This window comes from Galeopterus variegatus, unplaced genomic scaffold (genome assembly GCF_000696425.1).
Source record: "Galeopterus variegatus unplaced genomic scaffold, G_variegatus-3.0.2 Scaffold396, whole genome shotgun sequence".
In the NCBI taxonomy this organism is placed as follows: domain Eukaryota; kingdom Metazoa; phylum Chordata; class Mammalia; order Dermoptera; family Cynocephalidae; genus Galeopterus; species Galeopterus variegatus.
This window is the reverse complement of record NW_007726507.1, coordinates 177151-203761: the sequence shown is the minus strand read 5'-3', so window position 1 is coordinate 203761 and position 26611 is coordinate 177151. Positions and strand designations below refer to the sequence as shown.

Here is a 26611-nt window from a genome sequence, read left to right as displayed (position 1 = left end):
TTTTGGAGGAGGTTTTTTCTCCCTTAGGAAATACCAAAAGAAAAGAGTTACCAAGTAAATGTGTACAATTGCTTTATATATCAGGAGATCTTAACCCAAGTTCCATGATACCCTCAGAGGTCAAAGGAATGAGCTCAGGAGGCCATTAAAAATTTAGAAATTATGTGCATACAAAAAACTGTGTGTGTGTGTATTTCTATGACCAGATGGCTCATAGCTTTTATCTCTTTTTATCTGATTGTTTTTAAAAGGTTAAATATGAGTGACTATATGCCGACAACTTCCAAAAGTGTATATGTCTAACACAAAGCTTTTACTTATGTATACAGCTACTTATTAGATATCTTCACTGGAATGTCTCATGGGCATCTCAGACTCAATAGATCTGAAATTAAACTCATTCTTTCTTCTCACATCCTGAAAACTTTCTCCTGTGTGCTTCCTGTAAATCAATGGGCTATCACTTCCCCTTTTTATAAGGAAGAATCTCAGGTGTCATTCCTAATTTTTCATTCACCTCAGGTCCACTTTTTAAAATCCAAACAGCAATTAATTCCTATTGATTCTAGTCTTTAGTATCTCTCACATCTGTCTACGTCTACTTTTCACTGCTTCTACCTTAGTTCAGTCCATCACAAATGACTAATGATGCAAACACTTTCTAATAATCTCCCTGCCTCCAGTCTTGCCCCTGTTCAGTCTGTTCTTTAAACTCAGTGTGTTTTTGAAAACCTATATACAATCTTGTCCCTTGCCTGTTTAAAATTATTTAGGTTCTCCATTTCCCTTGAATAAATTCTGGATTCCTTAACATAGACTTCAAGGTCTCACTGTACCCAGCCTTGTCTCTGAGAAGTCTTTATCTCAAGGTCTATGTTTAGTCATTCTGAATTTATTTCCATGTCTTGGAGGTGCCAAGTGCTTTCTTCTTAGCCTTTATGCATTCTCTTCTTTCAGCCTCAGATATTCTTACCATACCCATTATGCCATCTCTTCTCTCAGATCATCCCCTCATTGTCTGGCTAACTTTGACTGTAGATCTAAAGCTTTCTCTTACACTATTATTCTTTCTGTGTGTCCCTCTTATATGTCACATTATCTCATCTTGTTTACTATAGTGAAGATTTGAAATGGAAGGGAGCCTATTTGTCCTACTCACTTTATATTCCCTCAAAGTGGGGTACCCCAGTCAGCAGCGTCACCATCACCATCACCTGGGAACTTGTTAGAAAAGCAAGCTCTCAGACCCACTGAATCTGAAACTTCGGAGGTAGGGCCCAGAAGCCAGTATTTTATCAGGCCCTTCAAGTGATTCTGATGCATGACAAAGTTTGAGAACGATTGCTCTATGCTGAATCTGTCACTTTAAGAGGCTCTCAACATCTGTTAAGTGAGTAAAAATAATTAAGGATTTTTTTTTTACCCAAAGGTATCTGTGTTTTGTTGCTATCCAGTGAATAGCTATACAATCTTAAGGGTGTGTTGTTAAAAGGAGCTATACACCACATGTAAAGCAGCTCTGTTTCTTCAGAGAGATGCCTGGATGGGAGGTATCTGCACATCAGACTGCATTTCACCCAACCTGTGCCTTGTTGTCAGTGAGCCAAATCTTTGCAGATCTCCTCCTTAGAGAATGGATGTAAGAGTAGAAAGTATTGGGCCGGCCCGGGGGCGCACTGGATAAGTGCGCCGCTTGGGAAGTACGGCGGCGCTCCCGCCCGAGGGTTCGGATCCCACATACAGACCGGTTCCCGCTCACTGGCTGAGCGAGGCGTGGGGGCAGCACCGAGGGTTGCGATCCCGTTGCCGGTCCCCGGTCCGGTACGGGGGCAACACTGAGGGTTGCGATCCATTGCCGGACACGGAAAAAGACCAAAAAAAAAAAGAGTAGAAAGTATTCTGTAAGCCTATTCAATGATGATAAAGTTATTATTATCCTATTTTATTTTTATTTATTTTTCAACAAGTATTTATCAGATGTGGCCTCTGGATAGAATTCTGACTTTGTCACTTAGATATATTGAGCTCAGGCAATTTGCTTAACCTGTGTGTGCCTCAGGTGCCTTATCTATTAAGGCGTTAATAACAATACTTCCCTGATAGGGTTATTAGAAAGTTAAATGAGATCATATTTGTAAAGTGATTAGAATAGTACCCAGCATATAGTAAATATCCAATAAATATTAACTATTACTATTACATATCAAATGCCGTCCTAGGTCCTGGGATAGAGTGGTGAACAGGACAAAGTCCCTCTGTGAATATAAACTGGAGTTTACATTCCAGTACATTATAACTGTAAAGACAAAAACATATTCCTATGTATTTCATGGAGACGATTTATATTAATGAGCTCCCTCAACTCTCTCCTGTCCATGTCACATTTTCTTTGTATCTTTATCTCTGACTCCTCCCTTTCCACATATGCACTCGGTTGCCTGAATTTCTCAAGTCCTCATCCTAAGTCCAGCTATTCTGGTCCTTTCCTCTCATTTCCAAGGCTATGGCCAGTTCTCATTTCCCTTCTTTCGGACTTTTGTCATGGTCTCCTAACTCTTATTTCTGCTTCTTGACTCTTCTCCCTACTACTATCAGATTAATCCCCCTGATCACGTCATTTTTCTACTCAAAAACCTTCACTGAGTTGCTCCTTTTTTACACAGTGAAGTACAGATTCCTTAACCTAACATGAAAAGCTCTCCAGACTACCTTCTGACTCATCTGTTTCAGATGCACAGGCCATAGCCAGTGATTATTAAACAGCTCCTGGGCTTTCTGGCTTCACTCCTTTGCATAACAATGCCCTTCTCCACTGTTTCTGTTTATCCATATCCTATGTACCAACCATTCCTTCAGTGAGGGTCTATTGAGGACTTATATGTCCAACTCTATAAAAGGCCATGGAGATGCAAAGACGAATAAGGAGTAGCCCTTAACTCTGAAAGGGCCAGGAGGCTAATAGAGAAACAGACAAAAAGAAAAATGGTGATGATAATGATCATCAGCAGAGAATACATAACAATGATAGTAGATCTATACAGAATATCAGGAGAGCAGAGGGGACACATAATCTACATTTCAATTGTCAGTTTAATTCCCCTCTGCTTTTTTTCTGACTCCTCTATAATCCAAAGTAATCTTTTCTTGTCTCCTTGAATTTCCTTAGCATAAATTTACCACTTCTACTTTGTTTAATACATAGATGCATACAAATGTATTTATATATATCTCCTCTTAGACTTCTAATTCTGAGAAATTTTATAGAGATTAAAGTCATACTTTTCAGCCAGATGCAGTTTTACCTCCTAGGTGACATTTGGCAATGTCTGGAGACATTTTTGGTTGTTATAACTGAGGGGGTGGAGGTGGGTAGTACCACTGACATCTAGTGGGTAGAGGCCAGGGATTCTACTAAATATCTTACAATCCACAGGACAGCCCCTCTGCAACAAAGAATTATACAACCCCAAATATCAATAGTGCTGAGGATGAGAAACCCTGGCTTAGAGGGTAAAAGCGTGGAGCTGAGCATTGAATCCTGCCTTTACTACTTGGGCAAGTTACCTTCTGTCTGTATGATTGAATGATCTAATATATATAATGTAAGCTTGGCACACAGTAAGCATTATGTACATGCTAGCTATCGATATTCTTATATGTATAATAATTGGTATATAATATATTAGTAGATAATATTATATAATATATACTAATAGTATGTAATATCTAATACTATATAATAATATATAATAATTGGTATATAATATATTAGTATATAATAGTATATAATATATATACTAATAGTATATAATAATTAGTATATAATATATTAGTATATAATAATAGTGTTATTGATACCAGGATGGGATATTTGTATCTTACCATATTCCTTAGCTTAGTGACTTTCAAAAAAAATGTTGAGTAACTAAATGGGTGTTTAACTAGCTCGTCTATAAATGCATATCTTGTAGAACTAGCTCTTCTATCTTTTCATAGAACCCTGTGTGTATGAATTATCACCTTCAAAAACACCCACCTATACAGGAAACTGTCGTGGCCTGCTATACTACTATACTAAGGAAGGGAAATAGATCATCTCTGAGCTATTCATCCAGTATAGATAGGTACCTAGAGTTTTGATACAAATAGGGCCTAATCAAAGGTCACAAAGATGTAGATTCCCTAGGAAGCTAAATAAATAAGCAGTAGAAATGAGAAGGAGATCAAAAACATTTTTAAAACTTCTACTGCCTGATTTCTTTTTGGTCCTGGGCTTACTGATATCTTTAATAGAAGGTATTTGTTAGCTGGATATGTAAACCATTGTATTCTCCTTTTCTGTCTTTAAAGAGCAAATTATGTAATAGCCATTGCCTCACTTGATAGAAAAATAAATGGGGATTCACTTAAAGTCGAAAAAAAATGGTTTAAATATATTCATGAATTGCCTGTATAATATATTTCAATAAAGTCTTGTTAAATAAGTAAAACAAATAAGCAAAAAGCAAAGGAAAATATGTAGACCAAATACTTGCCTGTTTTTGAATAATCCTTCCCATATGTCACCTTCCTTCTTTCTACACTATCTTTATGAGTTCATCTAGATGAGTTACAGTCTCCTTATAGAGATTTATCAACCCGACAAACTAAGCTGTCTCAGTACTGTCAGTGTTACTGTATTAACTTAATTACACCATAGTATCAGTAATCTTTATACCTGTGTCTTTTCAGGCTGTACCAACAGCAGAAACTCTTTTAGTTTGTGAATAATATGCCTGGAAGTATCATCCACTTTGACTGTACAGGTTATTTGGAATAAATGTAAAAATAATGCATTTTTCTTTGTATTTTATAAGAAATATTTTTCTAGTGTTAGGTACAAGATGGTATTATTATATGTTATTTTAACAAAGATCTGACATTCCTGGGGTTATGTTTTTGATAAAATGGAAATGATTTAAAAATATTATTAAAAGTTTGGAGCCCATAAAGTACCATCCTAAGAAAGTAGCAGTTATCATTTTTGCATATTTTATTTTTCTATATAGGTATTTCATATCTACATGTATTAGTCAGGGTTCTTCAGAGAAAAGAACCAATAGGATATGTGTGTGTGTGCGTGTGTGTGTGTGTGTGTGTGTATAAAGAGATCTATTATAAGGAATTGGCTCATGTGATTACGGAGGCTGACAAGTCCCAAGAGCTTCGGGGTGAGTCAGCAAGCTTGAGTCTCAGGGGAGCTGATAGTATAGTTCCAGTCTGAGTTCAAAGGCTAGTGAACCAGTAAAACTGATCATGTAGTTTCAGTCCAAAAGTTGGCCGGCTGAAGACCTAGAAAGAGCTGTTTCAGTTTGAGCATAAAGGAGGAAAAAGCTGATGTCCCTGTTCGAAGTCAATCAGACAGAAAGAATTCTCTTACTTAGTAAGCCTTTTTGATCTTTTCAGGCCTTCATTTGATTAGAAGAGACCCACCCACATTTGGGAGTGCAATCTGCTTTACTCAGTTGACTGATTTAAATGTTAATTTCATCCAAAAACACCTTCACAGAAACACCCAGAATAATGTTTGACCAAATTTCCTGGTACTCCATAGTTTAGTCAAGTTGATGCTTATGGTTAACCATTACACTGTATATTCAGGTGATCAGCAAGGGCACAATTTTATAAACTAGTTTTAAGAATTATTTTATCAATTTTATGTAGTCATGTATAAAAATTATTAACATATAGTAACTCATTTGGCATATTGCAAAGTAAATATAATAAATAATTGTAAAGCACTGGCCATATCTCAAAGAATCACAAATCAAAATTAATATAATTGAATCTGCAGTTAGTCCTTTATGCTAAAACTTAAGAAAAATGTTTTTCATATATGAAGCTCTTTAAAAAGGTGCTTACATATGAGGCTCTGAAAAAAATAAAAACCTAAAGAGAAATATGATACAAATAGTCTACACTATGCTGTCTTGAACTTCATGCATATTTAGTTGTATTAAGTATACATGTATTGAATAACTACTATGTACAAGTTCTGTGTTAGTTACTAAGAAGGATACTAAGATGGGTAAAAAAGGCTCTTTCCCTCAAGAAAGACAAACAGGAACCCATCTAACTGTACTACAAGGTGGTATTTAGTTAACTGCTTTATTGGAGATACAAATGAAATATAACTATCATATAAGAGAGAATTCTTTATTCCGATTGAAAGGATTTATATGGCTTAGATAAAGGAAAACTTCATCTCTGGCCTGGTAATGGGTAGGACTTTCATTGACAGAATTGAAGACAAAATATTCTTAGTAGAAGGAATAGCTCAAGAAAAGTTGAGAAAGGAAAGGATGTATTTTGCCAACAGAGAATTACCTAGCAGTGTTGAAGTAAACCATCCTAATAAAGGTTTTGATAGGGGAAGGACTGATGACAGAAGGAAAACTTAAAAATCTGCCTGCAAAATGGAGATGGAGGTCAGAGTGAGCCTGGGATTGATTTCATTATAAAGAATTTGGACTTTTTAAAAACTGGGAGCCATGAAAATATTTAAAAAGTGGAAAAATTTTCCTAATCTGCAATTTAGGAATAATTTAAGAAGCAATTTAAGGAGTAGATTATATATCTTACTGATTTCTGAAGAGAAGTTGAGACAATTTATAGAATTAGAAACTAAAGGTGAAAAAACAGGCACAGAGTGAGATAAAGACAAGAAAATAAGATGGATCCGGAGTAAATTTGGTGCCAAAAAAAAAAAGGCACATGGTAAGGATCCGGTATTGATAGAGATGGGCTAAAAAGTTTACCTCTAAATTTCTTAACAGAAGGAGAAAGGAAAGATGGTTACTTATAAGATAAACTGCCCTCACTTTCAGTGATAATCTTGCTTCTTGCTTCACAGGAAAAAAAGCAGAAGCGGGGCCGGCCCGGTGGCGCACTCGGTTGAGTGCAGCGCTTGGGGGCGCACTCGGTTGAGTGCAGCGCTTGGGAGCGCAGTGGCGCTCCCGCCGAGGGTTCGGATCCCATATAGAGACCGGTCCGCTCACTGGCTGAGCGCGGTGCGGGCGCGACACCGAGGGTTGCCATCCCGTTGCTGGTCGCAGTAAGGGCGCGACACTGAGGGTTGCGATCCCGTTACCGGTCACGAAAAAAGACAAAAAGGGGGGGGGGGGAAGCAGAAGCAATCAGGAGAACCTTTTCCTAGGATCCCTCTATGAGCTTCCCACAGGAATTTCCATATTCTTTGCCTCCTTGGTACAGATGAACTATCCATGCTCCTCTGTAAAGACAACCCCAACATTTGTGCGTTAGTTTCCATTTCCTGCGGCCTACTTAGCAGTGTTCCTCCAGCAATCTCTACTCTTTCCTGCACTCCAGTTTTCCCTATTGGATCATTCCTATGTTTTTTTTTCCCCCAGTCTTTAAGAAGCAAACAGTAAACAACCCAAGAGAAAACTCCTTTGATACAGCTTCCTTCTCTTTTAATACCCCACACATTCATAGTTAGAAAAATGCTAATCAAAACTGCAATGGGGGGCCGGCCCGGTGGCGCACTGGATAGTGCGCCGCTTGGGAAGCGCGGCGGTGCTCCCGCCCGAGGGTTCAGATCCCACATACAGACCGGTTCCCGCTCACTGGCTGAGTGAGGCACGGGAGCAACACCGAGGGTTGCGATCCCGGTGCCGGTCCCCGGTCCGGTACGGGGGCAACACTGAAGGTTGCGATCCGTTGCTGGACACGGAAAAAGACAAAAAAAAAAAAAAAAAAACTGCAATGGGATTTTTTTTCTCACTTTTCAGATTGGCAAAAATCCCTATCTTCATAACACATTCTATGGACAAGGCTTGTGGAGAAACTCTTATATGTTGCTGGTAGAAGTGGAAAATGATACTTCTGCGTAGGAGAATCTGACAATATGTATCAAAACTGCAGATCATTTACCTTTTTATCCATAATCTAAGAGAATCAATCCAAGAGAAATACCAGCATATTCAAAATGACATACCACAAGGCTGTTTGCTGCATCAATATTTGCATTAGCAAAAGTTTGGAAAAATCTTAATTGCCCATTAATGACAAAATAGTTAAATAAGCAATGCTACAACCACATAATGTAAGTCTGTGCAGCCGTTCAAAAAGATAAGATCTTCAAGCACCGATATGAAAATATCTTCATTGATAAATTTAAAATGCAAGTTGCCTAGTAATTTTTAGTTTCTGACATTTTGTAGAAGGGGGAAATAAGAATATATATTCATATTTGTTTGAATTTGCATAATAAACTTTAAATAAAAGCTAACAAAAATAATTACTCATAGAGGATGGGCTGGGGAATTGGAAAAAAGTTTGTTCTGATAATACCCAGTCTTATTTTCTGTTTTAAGCTCTCACATACTTTTATGCAAATATGAAATGATTTTCTCAAATTGTGTGTTTTACTTTGGAACTAAAAGTTCTGAATATAGAGTACTTGCTAAATTTTTTATTTTATTTTACCATAAAATGATTTTTTAAAAAATTCTATTTCTAGATCCATATTTATTCTCTTGGAATGACATTGTATTGGGGGGCTGATCATGAAGTGCCTGAGAGCCAAGTAAGTCAAGTTTCTACATTTGTCACACTTTTTGCATTTGTACGATTTCAAGCTTTTAAAAAAGTTTTTCCATGTATTTATATGTGTTCTACAGCAAGCTAGACATGGCATCTAAGCTGACATCTAAAAGATAAAATAATATTGAAATGAAGAAGTGGAGGGGCCATAGGGAAAGCATTTGTTTAGAACAAAGTGGATGTAACAATTTAAACTCCCATCAGCAATGGATGAGAATTCCGGTTGCTCTACTACTTACCAAGAGTTTATATTATTTTTATTTCCAACCATTTTATTGGGTGTGTAGTGACTTCTTGTTGTGGTTTTTATTTGCATTTTTTAGTGAATAATGATGTTGATTACCCTTTCATATGCTTACTGGCCATTTGGTTAAATCATAAATTATAAATTATGTTAACTAATAAAAACACTCACATTCTGCCTTCTCTGTTTCACCAGCATAATGGGATTTAATTTAATTTAATAATTTTAATAAATTTAGTAAATATAATAATTTTAATAATTTAAATGATATTGAGTCATTGCAATATTTGAAATCTCCTTTAAGTTATCATGGGAGTATCTAATTATATTTATACATACTGAATGTATTACATTTTATTAAATATTGAGATATAGTTTATTCCCCCCACATGGTGTTTACATAGAAACTGTTTATCAAAATACTTGAATAACAAAAAAGTTTACCTTCTCTATCATCCAAAACAAAAATCCCACAGTTTTTCTATAATACTTCTTGTTTGGGAAGGCATAAGTTAATCATCTTTTGCTAATAATTTTTTCAGAACCATAAAAAGGTAAAAACCAGTAAGATATATATGCTAATAGAGAAGGAATTCATTTCCTCCAAGTATTTGAAGTGTGTTTAGTATGGTTTCTGTGATTCCTAGAATGGTTTATCTCATATTAGAAAGATTTACCCTCATTTATTAAAATGGTCTTTCCATTTTATATATATCTTTCTTTATGTTTAGCCTATCAAGCTTGGAGATCATCTCAACAGCATATTGCTTGGAATGTGTGAGGATGTTATTTACGCTCGGGTTTCTGTTCGGACTGTCCTGGATGCTTGCAGTGCCCACATTAGGAACAGCAGTTGTGCACCTTCATTTTCCTACGTGAAACAGTTGGTAAAACTGGTTCTAGGAAATGTTTCTGGGGTAAGCTACAGTTCTGATTGGGAAATATAGTCATATCTTAAAATTTAATAGCATATTATAAGATTTTCCTTAAAGATACCATGTAGGTAGCATTTTCTCAATCAAGACTAGAAATGAGAAATTCATTTTCTTGTGCTAATGTAAATTATTTGTTTTGAACAGTATATAACACTTAGAAGCCCATTGCAATAAGTCTCCTAGATTTTATGAGTTAGTCTTTTTTTAGAACTTAATTCCAGAAAATATGGAATCATAGCATGTTTGAGCTAGAAATGTCTGCTCTTGCCTCTTTCTTAGATCTTTTCCTAAGGTGCTTTTAGCAAATGGTTCTATTTTTACCTAGGGAAAAATTCATTAATATGCAAAACAGGTTTTAGAAATATTTAAATGCATTTTCTGTTGCTTTATACCTTCTTCTTGGCCACTCATTTGTCTGGTTCTCCTGAGTATTCCTTAAATCTTTTCCATCTTCTCTGGACACTGGTACCTGGTGTGTAGGGGCTGCTCATGCGTGCATCCCTGCCACACTGCCCCAAGACCTGGACTCTTCCATTTTTTTCTCTTGTCTTGGGTATGAAGAATCCCAAGAATAACAAATGCTATATCTGATAGTCCCACCTCTGCTCTGCATTTCTTATACTGTATTCTATCCTGTTTGCCCTAGTTTGGATACTCCTTGGTTTTTGATATCTGGTCTGGATCTATACTTTATCTGCTCTTACTCTTTAGGGTTTGGTCCCGGAGTAGACCCTCTCCTTTGTGCGGCTTACAAATTTGCCGCTGTCACACTGAGTTCTTGATGGCTTCCTCTTAATTCCTCATTTGTAAGGGTTTAGTTCTCCCTTCTTTTTTGTTTTTTTTTCCTTTTTGTCTTTTCTCGTGACCGGCAACGGATCGCAACCCTCAGTGTCGTGCCCGCACCGGACCGGGACCGGCAACGGGATCGCAGCCCTCCGTGTTGCTCCCACACCTCGCTCAACCAGTGAGCGGCCAGTCTGCATGGTCTGCATGTGGGATCCAAACCCTCGGCGGGAGCGCCGCCACGCTCCCAAGCGGCGCACTGTAGCAGTGCGCCACCGGGCCGGCCCTAGTTCTCCCTTCTTAATCAACATGTTGTTTGGCTTCCAGAAGTATATCCCAGTTCCACTTTGCCAGTTGATAAGAAACAAGCTAGGAGATCTTCTAGATCTCTGCATTTCTGCATGTGATTTTTTTTTTTTTTTGAACAAAAGTAAAGTTACTAAAATTCTATGAAAGCCCTCTATCCAGACCAGTTTCCCACATTATATCCAGTACATTTTTGTTTTAGAAATTCCTCTATAATCAAATAAGTTTGAGAAAAAAACTAAAGGAAATTGAATGTATTTTCATTGCAGAACTTCTCAGAGCTTTTAATACAATAGATTCTATTACTAACCTTCAAGAGGGATAGGCATGTAAATGAAACATTTCCCAAACTTATTTGGTCTTAGAGGTCTTTTTTCACAGATCTTCTCATGATGCTAATATTATATAAAATATAAAAAAAAAATTGGGGGCCCGAGCCCGTGGCGCACTAGGGAGGGTGTGGCGCTGGGAGTGCGGTAGCGCTCCCGCCGTGGGTTCGGATCCTATATAGGGATGACCAGTGCGCTCACAGTGCTCACTGGCTGAGCATGGTGCGGCCGGTCTCAAAAAGGACAAAAAAAAAAAAAATTTATCTGTCTTTGCATGAAGAAATATTCATCTATAGAAATTCTATTATCTCTCCAATAATTGCCCATATTAATGAAAGATTGCCATCCTGTTAAGGTTTAGCATTTAATTCAGTTTATTATAATAAATGTTTATTGCTCATCTATGTGTGAAACCTGTGCTAAAGATTGCAGAAGATACAAATTTGAATAAAATATTTGATCTAGGAGCTCTTATCTAAAGTGCTATAACCATTTGCTTAATTATAAGATGCAAAGAAGACGATAAAAAATAACATAGTAAAAATTTTAAAAGCTATGAGAGTTTGAGGAGAAGCTCTGATTGAGTTGAAAAATAGCACTTTGAACCAGATCCTGTAGGCTAGATAAAAAAAGTAAACTCAGCAGATGTAAGTGAACTTAGATAAATGCCATAAAATGGGAGAGAGAGCAGGGTATGTTTGGGAAACTGTAATCAGCTTGGCATGGGGTGTGTTGTGGGGTGGTTTTGTGCAAGAGGTTAGAAGGGTCATTAGAATCAACATGTAGAAAGCCTGACTTTACAAAAGCAAATTTTTGCTAATTATAATAACGCTCCCCCCACATTTCCTTTGCTCTTCCTATTCTCCTGGATCATCGGGCAGAAGTAACTCCAACAGCTACCTTTTTAAAAGTGTTTGCTTTGTTCCAGGCACTATGCTAAGTGATTTATGTACATTGTTACACGTACTTATTGTAACAATCCCAGGTTAAAAGAGATAGTTTTATGCTCACTTTACAGATGATGAAACTAAGTCTAGCCTATGGCCACACAAATGGTAAATGACAAGAGACACCACTGGGACCTGGCTCTCTCTGCCCCCAAAGCCTATGCTTTTAGCCATTATGCTCCTCTGAAGCTGTTGTTGCCTCCAGTAGCTGACAGAATGAGGTAGTCTTCTAGTAGTGTGAAATTTATTCTAAGTGACCATGATTCTTATTCAATTAAAATTAATTACCATAGAGTAAAAGTCAGCAGGCCAGCTTACTTGTCCTGGTTCTTCCACTGATTTAATGTTATATTTTGACCTCAACTTTACTTATCTATAAAATGGGAATAATAGTACATACTACCCACCCATATTACTGAACAGTTGTGAAGATAATTATTTCAAAATTGGTGAGCCACTTTCAGGTCCTTAGAAGTTTCTTTGTCTATAATATGGGAATAATAATAATATCTACTAAATGAGGTTATTTTGACAATTAAATAAGATAAAGAATGTAAAGCACTTAAGGCAGTGCCTCGCATATAGTAACTTCAATAAATGGTAGCTATTATCAATAGTAGCTTCAATGCAAAGATTCCCCAAAATGCAGGATGTTCACTATTTTTTTCAGTCACAGACAGTACAGTGTAGTCTGGACTAACATCTGTGCAATTCAAATGATAACATTTCAGAAATTTCTCCATTTAAGTCTTCTTATAGGTAGGAAACATAATGCTTGAGGCTTGAATGGACTACCTTAGATAGTTTTTAATCCATACTCAAAGAAGTTTCACTAATGGAGGAATATTAAAACGTGTGTGTGTGTGTGTGTGTGTGTGTGTGTGTGAACAAATAAACATGTATGCCTGTTCTTGGTGCCAGATTTAAGTAATTTCTCTTCACCGTTTTCTCTCCTTTCACTTATATCCTGACATTTCTACTCTAATTAGTCATCTGAATAAACCAGTGTTCTGTCTAACTTTTCATCGCTTATAATGTGGAGTTTGACCTAATTAGACATACTTCATTTTAAACAAATACTCTTGATTAAGCCACTAATGTTTAGGAATACTTAAATATTTTGTTGTAAAACATACTCAAAAGAGCATTGATTTAAATTTAATTATTATCCCCCGATGTATCCATTTAAGGACTCAACATTGCTCGAATGTAATATCTGGCAGGCAAAATCTATAAAATTATTTCTGAAAATAATTTAGATAAGTACTCTCAATGCATAGTTGCAATCAGGAGAAAGCCTTATTTTACCAGAATTAATGTGGATTTTAAGTTATAATCTAACTTGAAAGATAAAAGTAGTTATCAGCTGGGAAAAAAAGAATACTCCAAGTTGACTGCTTTCAAATGAAACTCATTTTAACTACTTTGATCTGGCTGTTTGTGTTCCTTAGTTAGCTGATTACTCTTTGGTAACTATTTCTTGCCTTTTTAATTTCCTGAAAATGAGTTGGCCAATACTGGGATATGTAAATCTGATTCAAGAAATACAAATTATTGTACAAATACAATAGGACATGGAGTCACTTTACTTAATGCTGTACCCTCCAAAAATTGTCTAAGTGGAGTCATTCTGTAGACAATACTGTAAAAACAAAAGGTAGATTGTTTTGTCAAACTTGATTTTTGATTGCTTGTATACAGACAGATCATCAGTTTTCCTATAACAGTGAACAAAAGTCTGATCGAAGCCAGGCTATTCGAGACCGATTGAGAGGAAAAGGATTACCAACAGGTAAGAGATTTCCAGGCTTTTACCTTATTCCATTGTTTTCTTTATGAAATTATATTTACCTGGCTTGGAAATCTGATCATTGTGACTATGATTAGAACATTAGCATGCGAAAAGTAGGCAGGGAACAGACAGGAACACTAACTACATTAACAAATAAATCCATTAAAGTTGTGCAGAACTGTTATTAGAAGTCAGGACTCCCACAATAAATTATTTCTCTTTCTCCTATTATATCAGTAATATCATCATTTATTTACTTTATCATGGTATTTTATATTAAAAATACATTTTATTTCATTTTTTTATTGTGGTAAAGCATATATAACGTAAGGACTGCCATTTTAAGCATTCTTTAACATACAATTGCATGGACTTACTTACATTTGCAATGCTGTGCAACCTCTGCCTCTACCTGTTTCCAAAACTTGTTCATCATAAAAATACATTTTAAAGCATAACCAAATAAACATACATTTGTTTAAGAACTTAAGTACTACTGGAAGAAAGTTTCAGAATAAAAGATTATTCTTACTGCACTCTGATATTTTCTATTCTATTTATCTTTTTTAATGCTAGTCACTCACTAAATTGGTTTCATGACTGACTAATTTAATGACTTGCACTACTTAAATACCGCATTAGGTTATATGATGCTTAGTAAATAAAAACTAGGGATGTCAGCACCACTCTCTCCCAGTGAGCTAACCGGCCATCCCTATATAGGATCCAAACTCGGGGCCTTGGTGTTACCAATGCCACACTCTCCCGAGTGAGCCATGGGCCAGTCCCGTGGCTCACTCTGGAGAGTGTGGCTCTGGGAGCACTGAGGCCGTGGGTTCGGATCCTATATAGGGATGGCCGGTGAGCTCACTGGCTGAGCGTGGTGCCGACCACACTGTGCCGAGGGTTGCGATCCCCTTACCGGTCAGGAAAAAAAAAAAAATAGGGATGAATGGTGCTTTTGGTATTTGCCATTAGCATTATATAGTTATGGGTCCTATAATTATTAAATTGATTTTTTTAAAATCAATGAGTGAAAATTCCAAACACTTAAAATAACAGTAGGAAAAATAAATTTTTACATGACAATTTATTTTTCAGTGTTAAGTTTCAGGCTTGGCTTTATAAAAGGAACTTTAGATTTTCCTGATTATCTTTGTTCTTTTTACTTCTCATCAAGAAATACTGAGAATCATGATAATCTAAACATTAACATAAATATTTTGTGGGTAAAATACTGTATTGTCTTAGATTTTAGCTCTAGCAAGAAGTAAATGTAAAGATTGCTTAAATATATTCTAATAAAACATTCTAATTGATATAGTCTAAAAAAATAGATTTAAAAATTAAGATGCTTAATTTTTAATTTAATCAGACAGAGCACATCTGTCTTATTTTAAAACCTATGAGAAACTCTGATTGCGAAAACTAAATATAGACACTTGATTATCCAGACCAAATGTTTTGCAGAATTCAGAACTTTCATATCTGAGAAGGAAGAATGTGCCCTAAGCAAGTGTACTGCTTATCTTGAGATTTCTAATGGAGTGATTCTGTAATGGTGCAGTTAGCTAAGTGTCTGTTTTGGTGCTTCCATTTTACTAACTGTGAATAAGGACTATTTTACTGAAAAGGCATTTTAGCTTTCATATCATAAATATATATTATTAGTTTAATGTGGGTCAAAAAAAGCACAAGGGAGACCGTTTAACTTACTTTTTACAATGCTTTGATGGCAATTAAAAGGTATTTTTAATCCTTTCTGGCAAGTGTTTTTTTTATTATACTTATATCGCCGTATGTATAGACACACCTTTTTTGTAGGTAAAAATCTGTTTCCCTTTTTGCTATACTAGGATTTGAGATAGGGTATAGTATGAACCTATATTAGTTTTAATTAATAATTAAAATTAATCATTATTAATTTTTATTAATTAATAATTAATCAGTTTTAGGAACAATTTATGTTTCATTCTAAGAATAAAAAGTATTCAATATATGTGAATTTCCCATTCTATTCCCTATCCATCATGGGTCTATGGAAAAGAAAAATATCATTCCTGCCATACTTAGTTTATCAAATTTTAAAGATTACCAAATGTGAACATAGTTTAGATTATATTACTTTCAAAGTAAGTCTTTTTTTTTTTTTCCTCAGCTGGCCGGTATGGGGATCCAAACCCGTGCCCTTCTGTTATAAGGCTGTGCTCTGAACAACTGAGCTAACCAGCGAGCTCTATTATATTACTTCCAATGATTCAGAATCTTAATGTTACAGACATTGTTACATAGTATTTTAGAGGCAGCAATTAGAGATTGAATTGAATCTACCTACTCTATAACATACCTTAAATAGCTGTTATTTACTTGTCATCTACATATATACATATATTTTTAAAAGACATATACAAAAATTAAGCTTTCTGGATATGTAGATGTTAGGGATAGGGAAAATGTACTAGTATGTTCAGTACATTCATTTTTGTAGGTGTTCAATGAATATTTGTTGATTGGGTATGAGAAAAGGTTTTATTAAAATATTTGATTTTGAAATGTAATATAGTCATATAAATGTAATATGTATTTGTAATATAATTCTTTAATAGTTTCATAAAGAAATATGTGAGACTATGATTTATTTAACCTATTTTAAACATTAAATTGTATGAAAAGGAAACAAAATTAAACTATAGTTACTATCTTGGCTCATATTATTAGACCATTTTCTTATTATAACAATAAAAACATCAGAAGTTTAAAGTCAAATTTTAATGCCTTTTATTTGACTTTGTTTTTGTAATACTAATAAAGATTTAGTATTATTATCTAATAGCTCTTTAGAATTCTTATGATTCTTAGATTCTTAGGACTGTCCAAATGCATATAATGAAGAACCGACTGTAATGATTCTACAAAATTAACAGAGAAATCCTTTAGACTTTTGATTTTATTCTTTAACAGTCGTATTGGAAATAAAATTTCCCATAAATCTAAATTAAGAGAATCTGTAAGGAATTATAATTAGTCACTCAGGATAAACCAAATTTTATTTTTGTTTGTATTTTAGGATAGAATTAGAGGGCCTTATACTTAAACAATAGATTTGCATGAATCAAGTATAATGGAAGAGATTCTTCAGACTTTCTTAGCCATTACTTTCATTAATAGTATTGCATAGGTGCTCTTTTAATTTTAACAATTTATAAAACCTCATTTCAAGGACAGAATCAACATAAATATACTAATTATACTCACTACCAGGTAGAAGCAATTAGCAGCTAATAACCAATAGCATACATTAATTTTAAAAGTTAAAGATTGAAAAAGAAAAATTATCTCTTGAAGAAATATTCTTTTTAGGCAGTGCCAGTTCTCAACAGTCAGTGGTCACTTGCAGCAAAGCAACACTGTCATACTACATTAGTAGTAAAGCATTCTCTTGAATATGCGCCAACCTAAAACCTTTATGTAGTGATAGCTTTAGTTTATTAGGCTCCTGACCAGTCTTCAATAAAGAAAATGCCAAAATGGGCAGTAAGATGCAGAATTAGATGAAAGGAAGTAAGCAATTTTAGGGATAATGCCTTGTATCTGGTGATTTAAATGTTCAACTAAAATTTAGTAAACCTTTTCATCTATAAGTAAATGACATTAAAAGATCTCTTCTTCTATTTTACCTCTGAGATCTATCACAGAAGCTATAAGACCTAAACTAGTGGGCTGTCTGCCCCCACTTTGTTATTTAATACTGCCCATGATGGTAGAATGGCTTCACTAAGCAGAAAAAAATCAAACATTTCCTGCCAACCTTAAGGTGGAAACCTACACCATGATCAGATCAGCATGATAGTGCTTCAGACTTTGAGTGTATTGATAATATCATGTTTCCTTTTTTATGTACTGAACACATTTCTGAGGACACATGGGGAATCGGGGAGCCTCTTTTAACATTGAAATGTCATTTTGCAGTTAACTTCTAAAAGATGCTGTGAATTTTTGAGTCTGTATGTGAGGGGAAAAGTGTATGATGATATCCAGTTAAGGATAATATTAAATCATATATAACAAAAATAGTTAAAACACTATGTACTTTACAAGGAGGATTTTTTTTCAATTTAAAATAAATGTGTTCTATTACAAAGACTTGTTATGTTCTTAAAATCTTTTATTTGTAGTTCTTCAAAGTATACTTATTGTTCCCCATTTAGTTTTCAGCAAGCTATGTTTTCTACAAAAGGAAAATGTTTATGGTTTCATTTTAAATTTGATGCTTATAATTGTATGTAATCTGATGTTGTCTGTAAACTCTCTCTGAACTCAGAGCTTCCCCAAGAGATGGAAAATTAGAGTCACCATTTAACCTATTTTGAACAATGTGATACTTTTTATTATAGAATAAATCTAAAATTCTATGGAAGATCTTCTGATCTGTGCTTTTATCTCCCCTCGGTGGATAACTATATGCTTAAGAAAATAAAGGAGAAATAGAAAAGGGAGGCAAAATTTAGAATTTTATGTTGCCTTTGTTCAGAAGAGCTCATAGTAGTTCATATGGGTTAGTTCATTTTCCTGTCAACTCTAAGAAGGAGGCATAATAACTTATATCCATATTTTTGTAGATGAAGGAAATAAGAAACATGGAAATTAAGTGGCTTGCCCAAGCTCATGGATTGAATGGAAAGCTAGGATTAAAATCCAGGTCTGTTGACAATAATCTTTCCGGTAGATTATGCTACCTAAATTGGCTTTTAAAAGGTTTCAAAAAGTTGTGTAATCAATCCATTCTACACGCATTCTTTTGGATCTATTTTATCAAGAACTGGAAAAAACACAAAAACAAGCAAGACATGGTTTTTATGTTATTCATTTGGGAGTGGTGACAGATATATAATACAATGGATAATTTTAATGTAGTGAGACAAGTGCCCTAATAGAGGTCCAGCATATTCTGTGAGTGTAGTGGAAGGAGAAACTAACTCTGTCAGGATGGGGAAATATTAAGGAATGTTCCACCTGAAATAGTTTGAGTAGCTTCAATGGCATTGCTTTCAGAAAAAGCCTTAGCTCAATTTCCTGTGATCACAATGCACAGTGACCACAGCTGTCAGATATACAGTCATAAACCACACATTTCAATTAGCTACAGACCACATTACCAGAGCGGACCCATAGGATTATAATGGCCATGCCATATAGCCTAGGTGTGTAGTAGGCCATACCATCTAGTTTTGTGTTAAGTACACTCTGATCACACAATGATGAAACCACCTAATAATGCATTTCTCAGAACATATGCCCTTACGTATGACTTTACATAATTAATTATTTTAATAGTGTTTATCGCCTATTAGGTAAAATAATTGTAATAGCCTGGACACATGTTTAGAAAGATTAGAAAAGCAGATGAAGAAGTTACATGTTATCTCGTCTCAAATACAATTACTAATTGCTACTAGAACTGACAACAATACATGATCTTCACTGGTGTGGCAGACAAACATCCAACAAATAGGAGCCTAAAATTCCGTGATCCTCCTCATTCATATGGCCAGATTCTATATTTGAACTCTCATTTTAAGTTCCTAGATTAATTTTTCCCGAATGCTTTAGCAGCATAAAACAACTATGAGGCTATATTATACCATCATTTTCTTTGGTAAGATTTGTAATTGTCAAAAACGAATTATTATTTTTAAATATTACAAATTTTATTCTACATAAAGAAACCTCTTTTGCAGAAGATAAAAATTATATTAACTTGTAAAGTATAAATCAGGCAATTATATATCCATTGTGTAGTTGAAGATTGTGAGCATCACTACATGACAAAATGCAATGAGGCTCCTGCCAGTTAGGAATATTTAATTTAAGAATGATGTGTTTTTACCAGCCAAAAGTCCACCTTTGTACCATGCACTTATGTACCTACCTAAAGATGTGTCTCCTTTTTCCTCCAAAAAGCAAACAAAAGTAGTCCTAGGCTGAGAGATCAACTGGAGAAACCACTTAGCTCAAGGCATCTTTTTCCTACAACTTCCTTTTTCTTCTTTCATCCACACTCAGTTTCATTCTTTAATGCTTTGTGGTTCATAACTATTACAATTTTACTGTAGACCATCTCTGACAAGTATACACATGTTACTTTGAATCTTATTTCACACTCTCTCAACTTTTTGACCAATTTCCTCAGGAGTATCACTACTCTTAACAGCCTTCTTTCTTTCTAGCTCTGTTTTCTATTTCACCATCCCTTTCTTGGTCCTATTAGCCACCAGAACAAACCTTAATTATAACTCAAAATTATATTTTATAAGCTACCATCATGAGATTTTTTAAGTTAGCTGTTATAGTGTGATTTTCAAACTTACAGAGCAAATTGAGCCATAGTTAAATCTGACACATGTTGTAGAAACAAAGTAGAAAGTTAGTACAAATTTTAAATTAATTATTTTCATTTTAATTTTGTACTAACTTACAGAATTCAAAATAATAACTTCTTGGAACTTTAATAAATATGGACTTAAATATTTTTATATCTAATCAATTTGCACTATGACAATAAAAACCCAGCATTTACAAAGCAGTAGTTATCTAAAAGCCACCTAATTAGCAATTAGTTTTAGGCCTCATATGATTAGTTGCAAGGCATGACCCTTTAAAGATACCATGACCCATTAATATATTGTTAGTAAACACTAAAGACCTGAAAGAGAATGGTAAATTTACCTGTTACAAGTGCAATAGACTCATGATAACATTTGGAAAGTGATCTATTTACATTACAATGAAGTCAGGGTAGACTTCTTTGAAGAAGTCGTATTTTAAAATAAAATTATAGGATGAGAAGCAACTAATCATGAGAAAGGTCTGAAGTAGAGCATTTAGGGTAGAAGAAAAGTTTGTACAAAGGCTGTAATGTATAAGAGAGCTTAACAGAGAAAAACACGTGGCCTGGGTGGAATAAAGGAAGTAGAGAGGTTAAAAAGGATTCAAGTGGCACACCAAAAAGGAGTTTAGATTTTCTATAAAGTGCAGTAGTATGCCTTTAAGACTTATTACAGGGTTGTGGCATTGTGGAATTTACATTTTTAAGAAGATAATTCTGGCTGGTGAGTGGAGGATAGTTGGATGAGAAAAGTGGAAGCAGAGCGGCTTGTCTGGAGGCTGCTGCAACATCTAGTCAAGCGATAATGTTAATTGGGGATAGGGTGATGGCAGTGGAATTGGAAATAATCACATAAAGTAAGATATCTTTGAGAATCTACATAGCCTGCACTTATTGATGGATTTGATATGGGAACTAAGGAATATGAAGGATTTGAGGATGGTGCCTATAAATATTGTTTTGAGCAATCATTTGGAAAATGGTAGTTCTTATTGTAATAGGAAAAACAGGGAGATTGGGAAGTTCTGGATGTGGGACACTAAAGGCCAGTTTTAACCACATTTGGTTTGAGGTGTTTCTCTGAGATATACTATTAGAAGTTCCGATTATATAAGATTGGAGCTCCCAGAAGAGATCAGTGTTAAGAATATAAATTTGGGAGTTATCAGGGGTATAGATAATATTTAATGCCTTGTTAATAGATGAAGTTTCATAAGGAAAAAGTGGAAAAAGATGGAATTCTAAAACTGATACCTGAAGAAATTCAACATTTGGATACTCAGTAGAGGAGGAAGAAAAAACAAAGACTAAGAATGAGCAGCCTGAGAGGTAGGAGGAAGGCTTGGAAAGAGGAAAGTGATTCCTCAAGGGATGGTCATCAGTGTTTGTTGTTGCTGATAAGTAAGATATGGGTACAAAGTATCCATTAGATTTGGAAACATGGAGATCATTGATGATACATAATGAGAGTTGCCAGGGTGTGGAGTAATTGGAATCTGACTAAGGAGGGTAGAATAATGAATGGGAAGTAAAATTGGAGATGGCAGTAGCTAAAGGAAAATGTGGTAATGGGGGGAGGGGTTGTTTGTCTTGGTTTGATTATGGGAGATATTAGATTATGTTCATATACTAAAGGGAATACTCAATAGAAAGGGGGAATAATCAAGATATAAGCAGATGGCAGAGAAGTTAACCAAAAAAGTGAAGTCTTTGATAAAGTAAAAGGAGGGGGAAATCCAGAGTACAAACTGGGTGGGTGGGGATTGACCTTCAACTGGTAGGAAATTTCACCTTTCAAGGAAACAGGGAAAAGATCTGTAGACACAGGAGGATGTGTAGAATTAGTCATGGAAAAATGAAAGAGCTCTCCTTTGACAGCTTCTATTTTCTTGGAATATGGGACAAGATGATTAGCTAAAAGAGTAGGGAGTTAAGGTGAGAAATTTGTAGGAGGAAAAGTGAGTAAAACAGTCATTGCAGAAAGTGAGTGAACTAATTATTAACACATGGTGTTGAGTGTCCAAAGTGGTTGACCATGAATTTATAGTGTTGCCAAAATACCCACTTGTTTGATTTTTTCCCAAGTTTTGACTACTTGTTCATAGTCAAAATAGTAAGAAGGCAGATGGTTGACTTTATCTATGGTTTATGATCCTCAAATCCTTTCAGTTCTTATTTTTTATCTAATGTAGTCTGTCAGTTTTCAAGAATATCTTTGTTCTCCAATCAATAAGATTTTAAATTAATGAGTTCCAAAATATACTTTGCTCAAGAATGTAACTTACCCCTAAAATACTGTAACACAATTTATCAGTTTTCAAATTATTTTAGATTAGAAGCTTCAGTCTGTAACAATCTATGTCTGGATGTGGTGTGCTATATTTCTCAGTGTTCTTTAAATGCCAGGCCCCAAATATGGATGTTATTCTTATTTGCACTTACATAGATCCATGATCAGAGGAAGATGAGGTGCAAAAAAAACACAATGTTTAAATCTTATCCTTAAATAAGCAATTATTTCTTTTCATTCTGTAATGAATTCATTTTTCTAAGATCTTTAAGGTAAAATTTGTGGTCAGGAAATTAAATCTTTTTTTTCATCTTAACTGTAAGTCATCACTAATTAAATCTTATCGTTGTTAATCTGAAGAGGCAGCTGACATCTTCAAATGAATTAATAAGCCATTTATTATTACTAGGAAGATTTTAGTCATTTTATGCTATATATCAGATAGATTATCAAACAGAAATCACAGAGGGTAGCACGGGCTACCCTCAGTGTTTACAGGCTATTGAATTAGTAACTATAAAGTATTTTTCTACATTTTTTTCAATACTAGACATATATATGATTTTTTTTGTTGTTGAATATGAATTCACAAAATTAATTTCTGGATGGACATTTTTGGTCTGCCTCAAAGCATTTATAAACTGCTACCTTAAAAAAAATAGAAGGGCTTACTAGTTTAAACTACATCAAGGACTAAAGAATAAATAAGAATTGGTAGTTTAGTCTAATCAACAAATATTGATGCATTATGTCCTAGAGGGAAAAAACTACTTTAGTACATGATGGCCAGCAATGGAAAAATTAAGTTTTTTTCGTAACTTAAACATAATCAAGTGACCTGGATTTCAAACACAATAAAATTTCTGAAAACATATCTAATTATAATAAAACCGTGATACTTAAGAATTCCAAATGCTACAATCTTATTTCCATCTAGAAGATAGCAAGAATTCATTGTTTCTTCTTTAAATATATTTATTTAAAATACAGCCGGCCTTTATACTGAAGTAATATATGTTTGGGTTATACCATTAGATGTTAAAGGAGTACATTATACATTCTATTATTACCTCAAATTGTTTCATGGATAATTAATATTCTGCCAAACTGGATAACATCAGAAACTTTTATCTATTTTTTAAAACTAAATAATTTACCTGATGAATATAAAATAATACCACTCAGAAAAGTAAGGTCAATATATTATAGATTTTATTAGATAAGAAACATTGGAGTATGAAAAGTTATGCAAACATAGCATCCCTTTTCTCTTCCACTATCACCATCAACACCATCCCATTTCATTTCTGATCTTCCATTTGGAGAATTTAGGAAATTGCCACCACTTTCATTGTCAGTAGTGGGTTACATTCCAGTTTATTTTCTAAAACTTGTGTGCATACATGATAGATTCTTATCATTCCAGGAAGAAGCTCTACTTCTGATGTACTAGACATACACAAGTCTCCATTCTCTCATCAGACCTTTCTTAACAAAGGGCTTAGTAAATCTATGGGATTTCTGTCCATCAAAGACTCAAAAGATGAGGAAGATTATTTCAAGGACATTTCATCCGATAATAATTCTGGACATGAAGATTCTGAAAACACCTGCTCCCCTCAGCAGTTCAAAACTAGTGGCCCAGAAAAAAAAGTTATCCCTGGCATTGATGTGCTTCCCAAGAAAAAGATCTGGGCTTCATCCATGGACCTGCTCTGTATAGCTGACAGAGACTTCTCTTCTGGAGATACTGACAGATACCGACACTGTCACCCTGAGGCAGTAACAGTGCGGACTTCCACCACTCCTAGAAAAAAGGAGGCAAGATACTCAGATGGAAGCATAGCCTTGGATCTCTTTGGCCCTCAGAAAGTAGATCCAATATATCACACACGAGAATTGCCCACCTCCTCAGCAATATCAAGTGCTTTGGACCGGATCCGAGAGAGACAAAAGAAACTTCAGGTTCTGAGAGAAGCCATGAATGTAGAAGGTTAGTAATTTTGTGTGTGTTTGACAGAGAATTGAATTGAAATATTTAAAATTTTTGAAATAAAGAAGGGTTCTGAAACTATTCCACAAGTCTTATTTCCCCTGCCACACCTTTGTACCCAGATTAGTCTCTTCTTTGTCAATTTCTGTTCTTCCTTCCTCCAAAACCCTAATCAAAGTACACTGCAGGTACAAAGTCATCCGTATGAAACATGCACAGTCCAGTCACTTTATAATCGCCCCCTATTTTGGGTAGGGTATTTTTAGATTGTAAGCTTCTCAAGGGCAGATGGCATGTTTTCTACTTGTTTTTAATCCTCCACAGCACCATCTGTCATGCATTATCTCATGGGAGGATTCAGTGAATGACTGGCTCATGGAAATAAGCAGTTTATCAAAATCAGCAATCTTAGGGAGGTGGAATAGCAGGGTGATGTACAGTGTTTCCCAAACTACCTGCTTCGAAAAACAAATTTTAGGACACAACTCCAAGAGATTACAATTCGTTTGGTCTAGAATAAAGTTTTGAGTCTATACTTTTAAAATCACTATTTAGGCTAATAGATTTAGAACCAGACTTCCTAGGTTTGAATTAATTACACCATTTAGTAGCTATGTGATCTTTACTTCAGCAGTTGGGTTTGATTTCTCCATGTCTGAGTTACCTCATCCGTAAAATGAGATGCCAGAAATAGAGTAATTAGGTAATGAATGTGAAGTGGTTAATCAAGTTATTACATTATTAGTGTGAGGAGCATAAAATAATTTTATAAATGGTAAATTCTTATTATTCCAGAGTAAAGCTCTGTTTCAAAAACACCTGATTACACATAAAACTCAATATTTTAAATGTAATAAAATTATGTTCTAGACATACGTATAGAGGCTATTTTTAATATAAATAGATGCAAGAGAAAACAAATAAGAGAATTTTCAATCTAATTATGTACATATTTTAAGATTAAAGTTTTATAACTGCCCTTGCCTCCTAGACAAACCCTGAGACATAGCTAATTAAAAGGAACTTTAAGGTGCTTTTTAATTCAGAAAGAGGAGTGAGATAATTAAGGGTCATATTCATTTTTAAGGTCATCATTTTAGTATAATATTTTTGATTCATAAATTGCCCTTGAAGTACAGACCTGTGCTGCATACTGACGTTTTGGTCAAACACGGATAGCATATTTGCCAAGTGTTCCCTTAAGATTATAATGGAGCTGAAAAATTTCTGTCACCTAGTGACATCATAGCTGTCATAAATGTTGTAGGACAATTTCTTTTGTTTATAAATATTAGTGTGTCCTAAGTGTACGGTGTTTATGAGGTCTGAAATAGTGTACAGTAATGTCCTAGGTCTTCACATTCACTCACTATTCACTCACTGACTCACCCAGAGCAACTTCCAGTCCTGCAAGCTCCATTCATGGTAAGTGCCCTATACATATGTACCATTTGTTATCTTTTAGACTGTATTTTTACTGTGCCTTTTCTATGATTAGATAGATACACAAATACCATCATGTTACAATTTCCTACAGTATTCAGTACAGAAACATGCTATACAGATTTGTAGCCTAGGAGCAATGAGCTGTACCATAAAGCCTAGGTGCGTATTAGGCTATACCATCTAGGTTTGTGTAAATACACTCTATGGTATTCGCACAACAAAATCACCTAATACCACATTTCTCAGAATGTTGTTAAGTGATGTGTGGCTATATTCTATTAAAAGTCTGTTGCTCTTTCTTAAGTTTTAAACATAGTTCTGGAGCTGAATATACTCTCCAAGTTCTGCTTTACTTCTAGTAAAAGACATTTTGCAATTTTTTTTTTCAATTCAGGAATTTCAAATGAGTAAAGAATTCGCGATTATGGTGGAAATTACTGAATACTTAATTGATATTATGGGTTTGAATATAACATGCATTTTAAAAAACATCAGCCAATTTTATAAGATGGTTGTATATGATCTTCATCTGAAAACTTTCAAAGACAGAAAAATGA

At 34.8% G+C, this 26611-nt stretch overlaps 1 protein-coding gene across 1 annotated transcript in view; it reads left to right on the top strand.

The window, feature by feature from the left end:
* Positions 1 to 26611, top strand: part of PTPN13 (protein tyrosine phosphatase, non-receptor type 13 (APO-1/CD95 (Fas)-associated phosphatase)) — a 133472-nt gene that overhangs the window by 6394 nt on the left and 100467 nt on the right. The window contains exons 3-6 of the mRNA XM_008568306.1: positions 8522 to 8587; positions 9580 to 9765; positions 13850 to 13940; positions 24042 to 24608. Of these exons, the coding sequence (XP_008566528.1) occupies positions 8522 to 8587; positions 9580 to 9765; positions 13850 to 13940; positions 24042 to 24608 (910 nt within the window). The remainder of the gene's footprint in view (positions 1 to 8521; positions 8588 to 9579; positions 9766 to 13849; positions 13941 to 24041; positions 24609 to 26611) is intronic.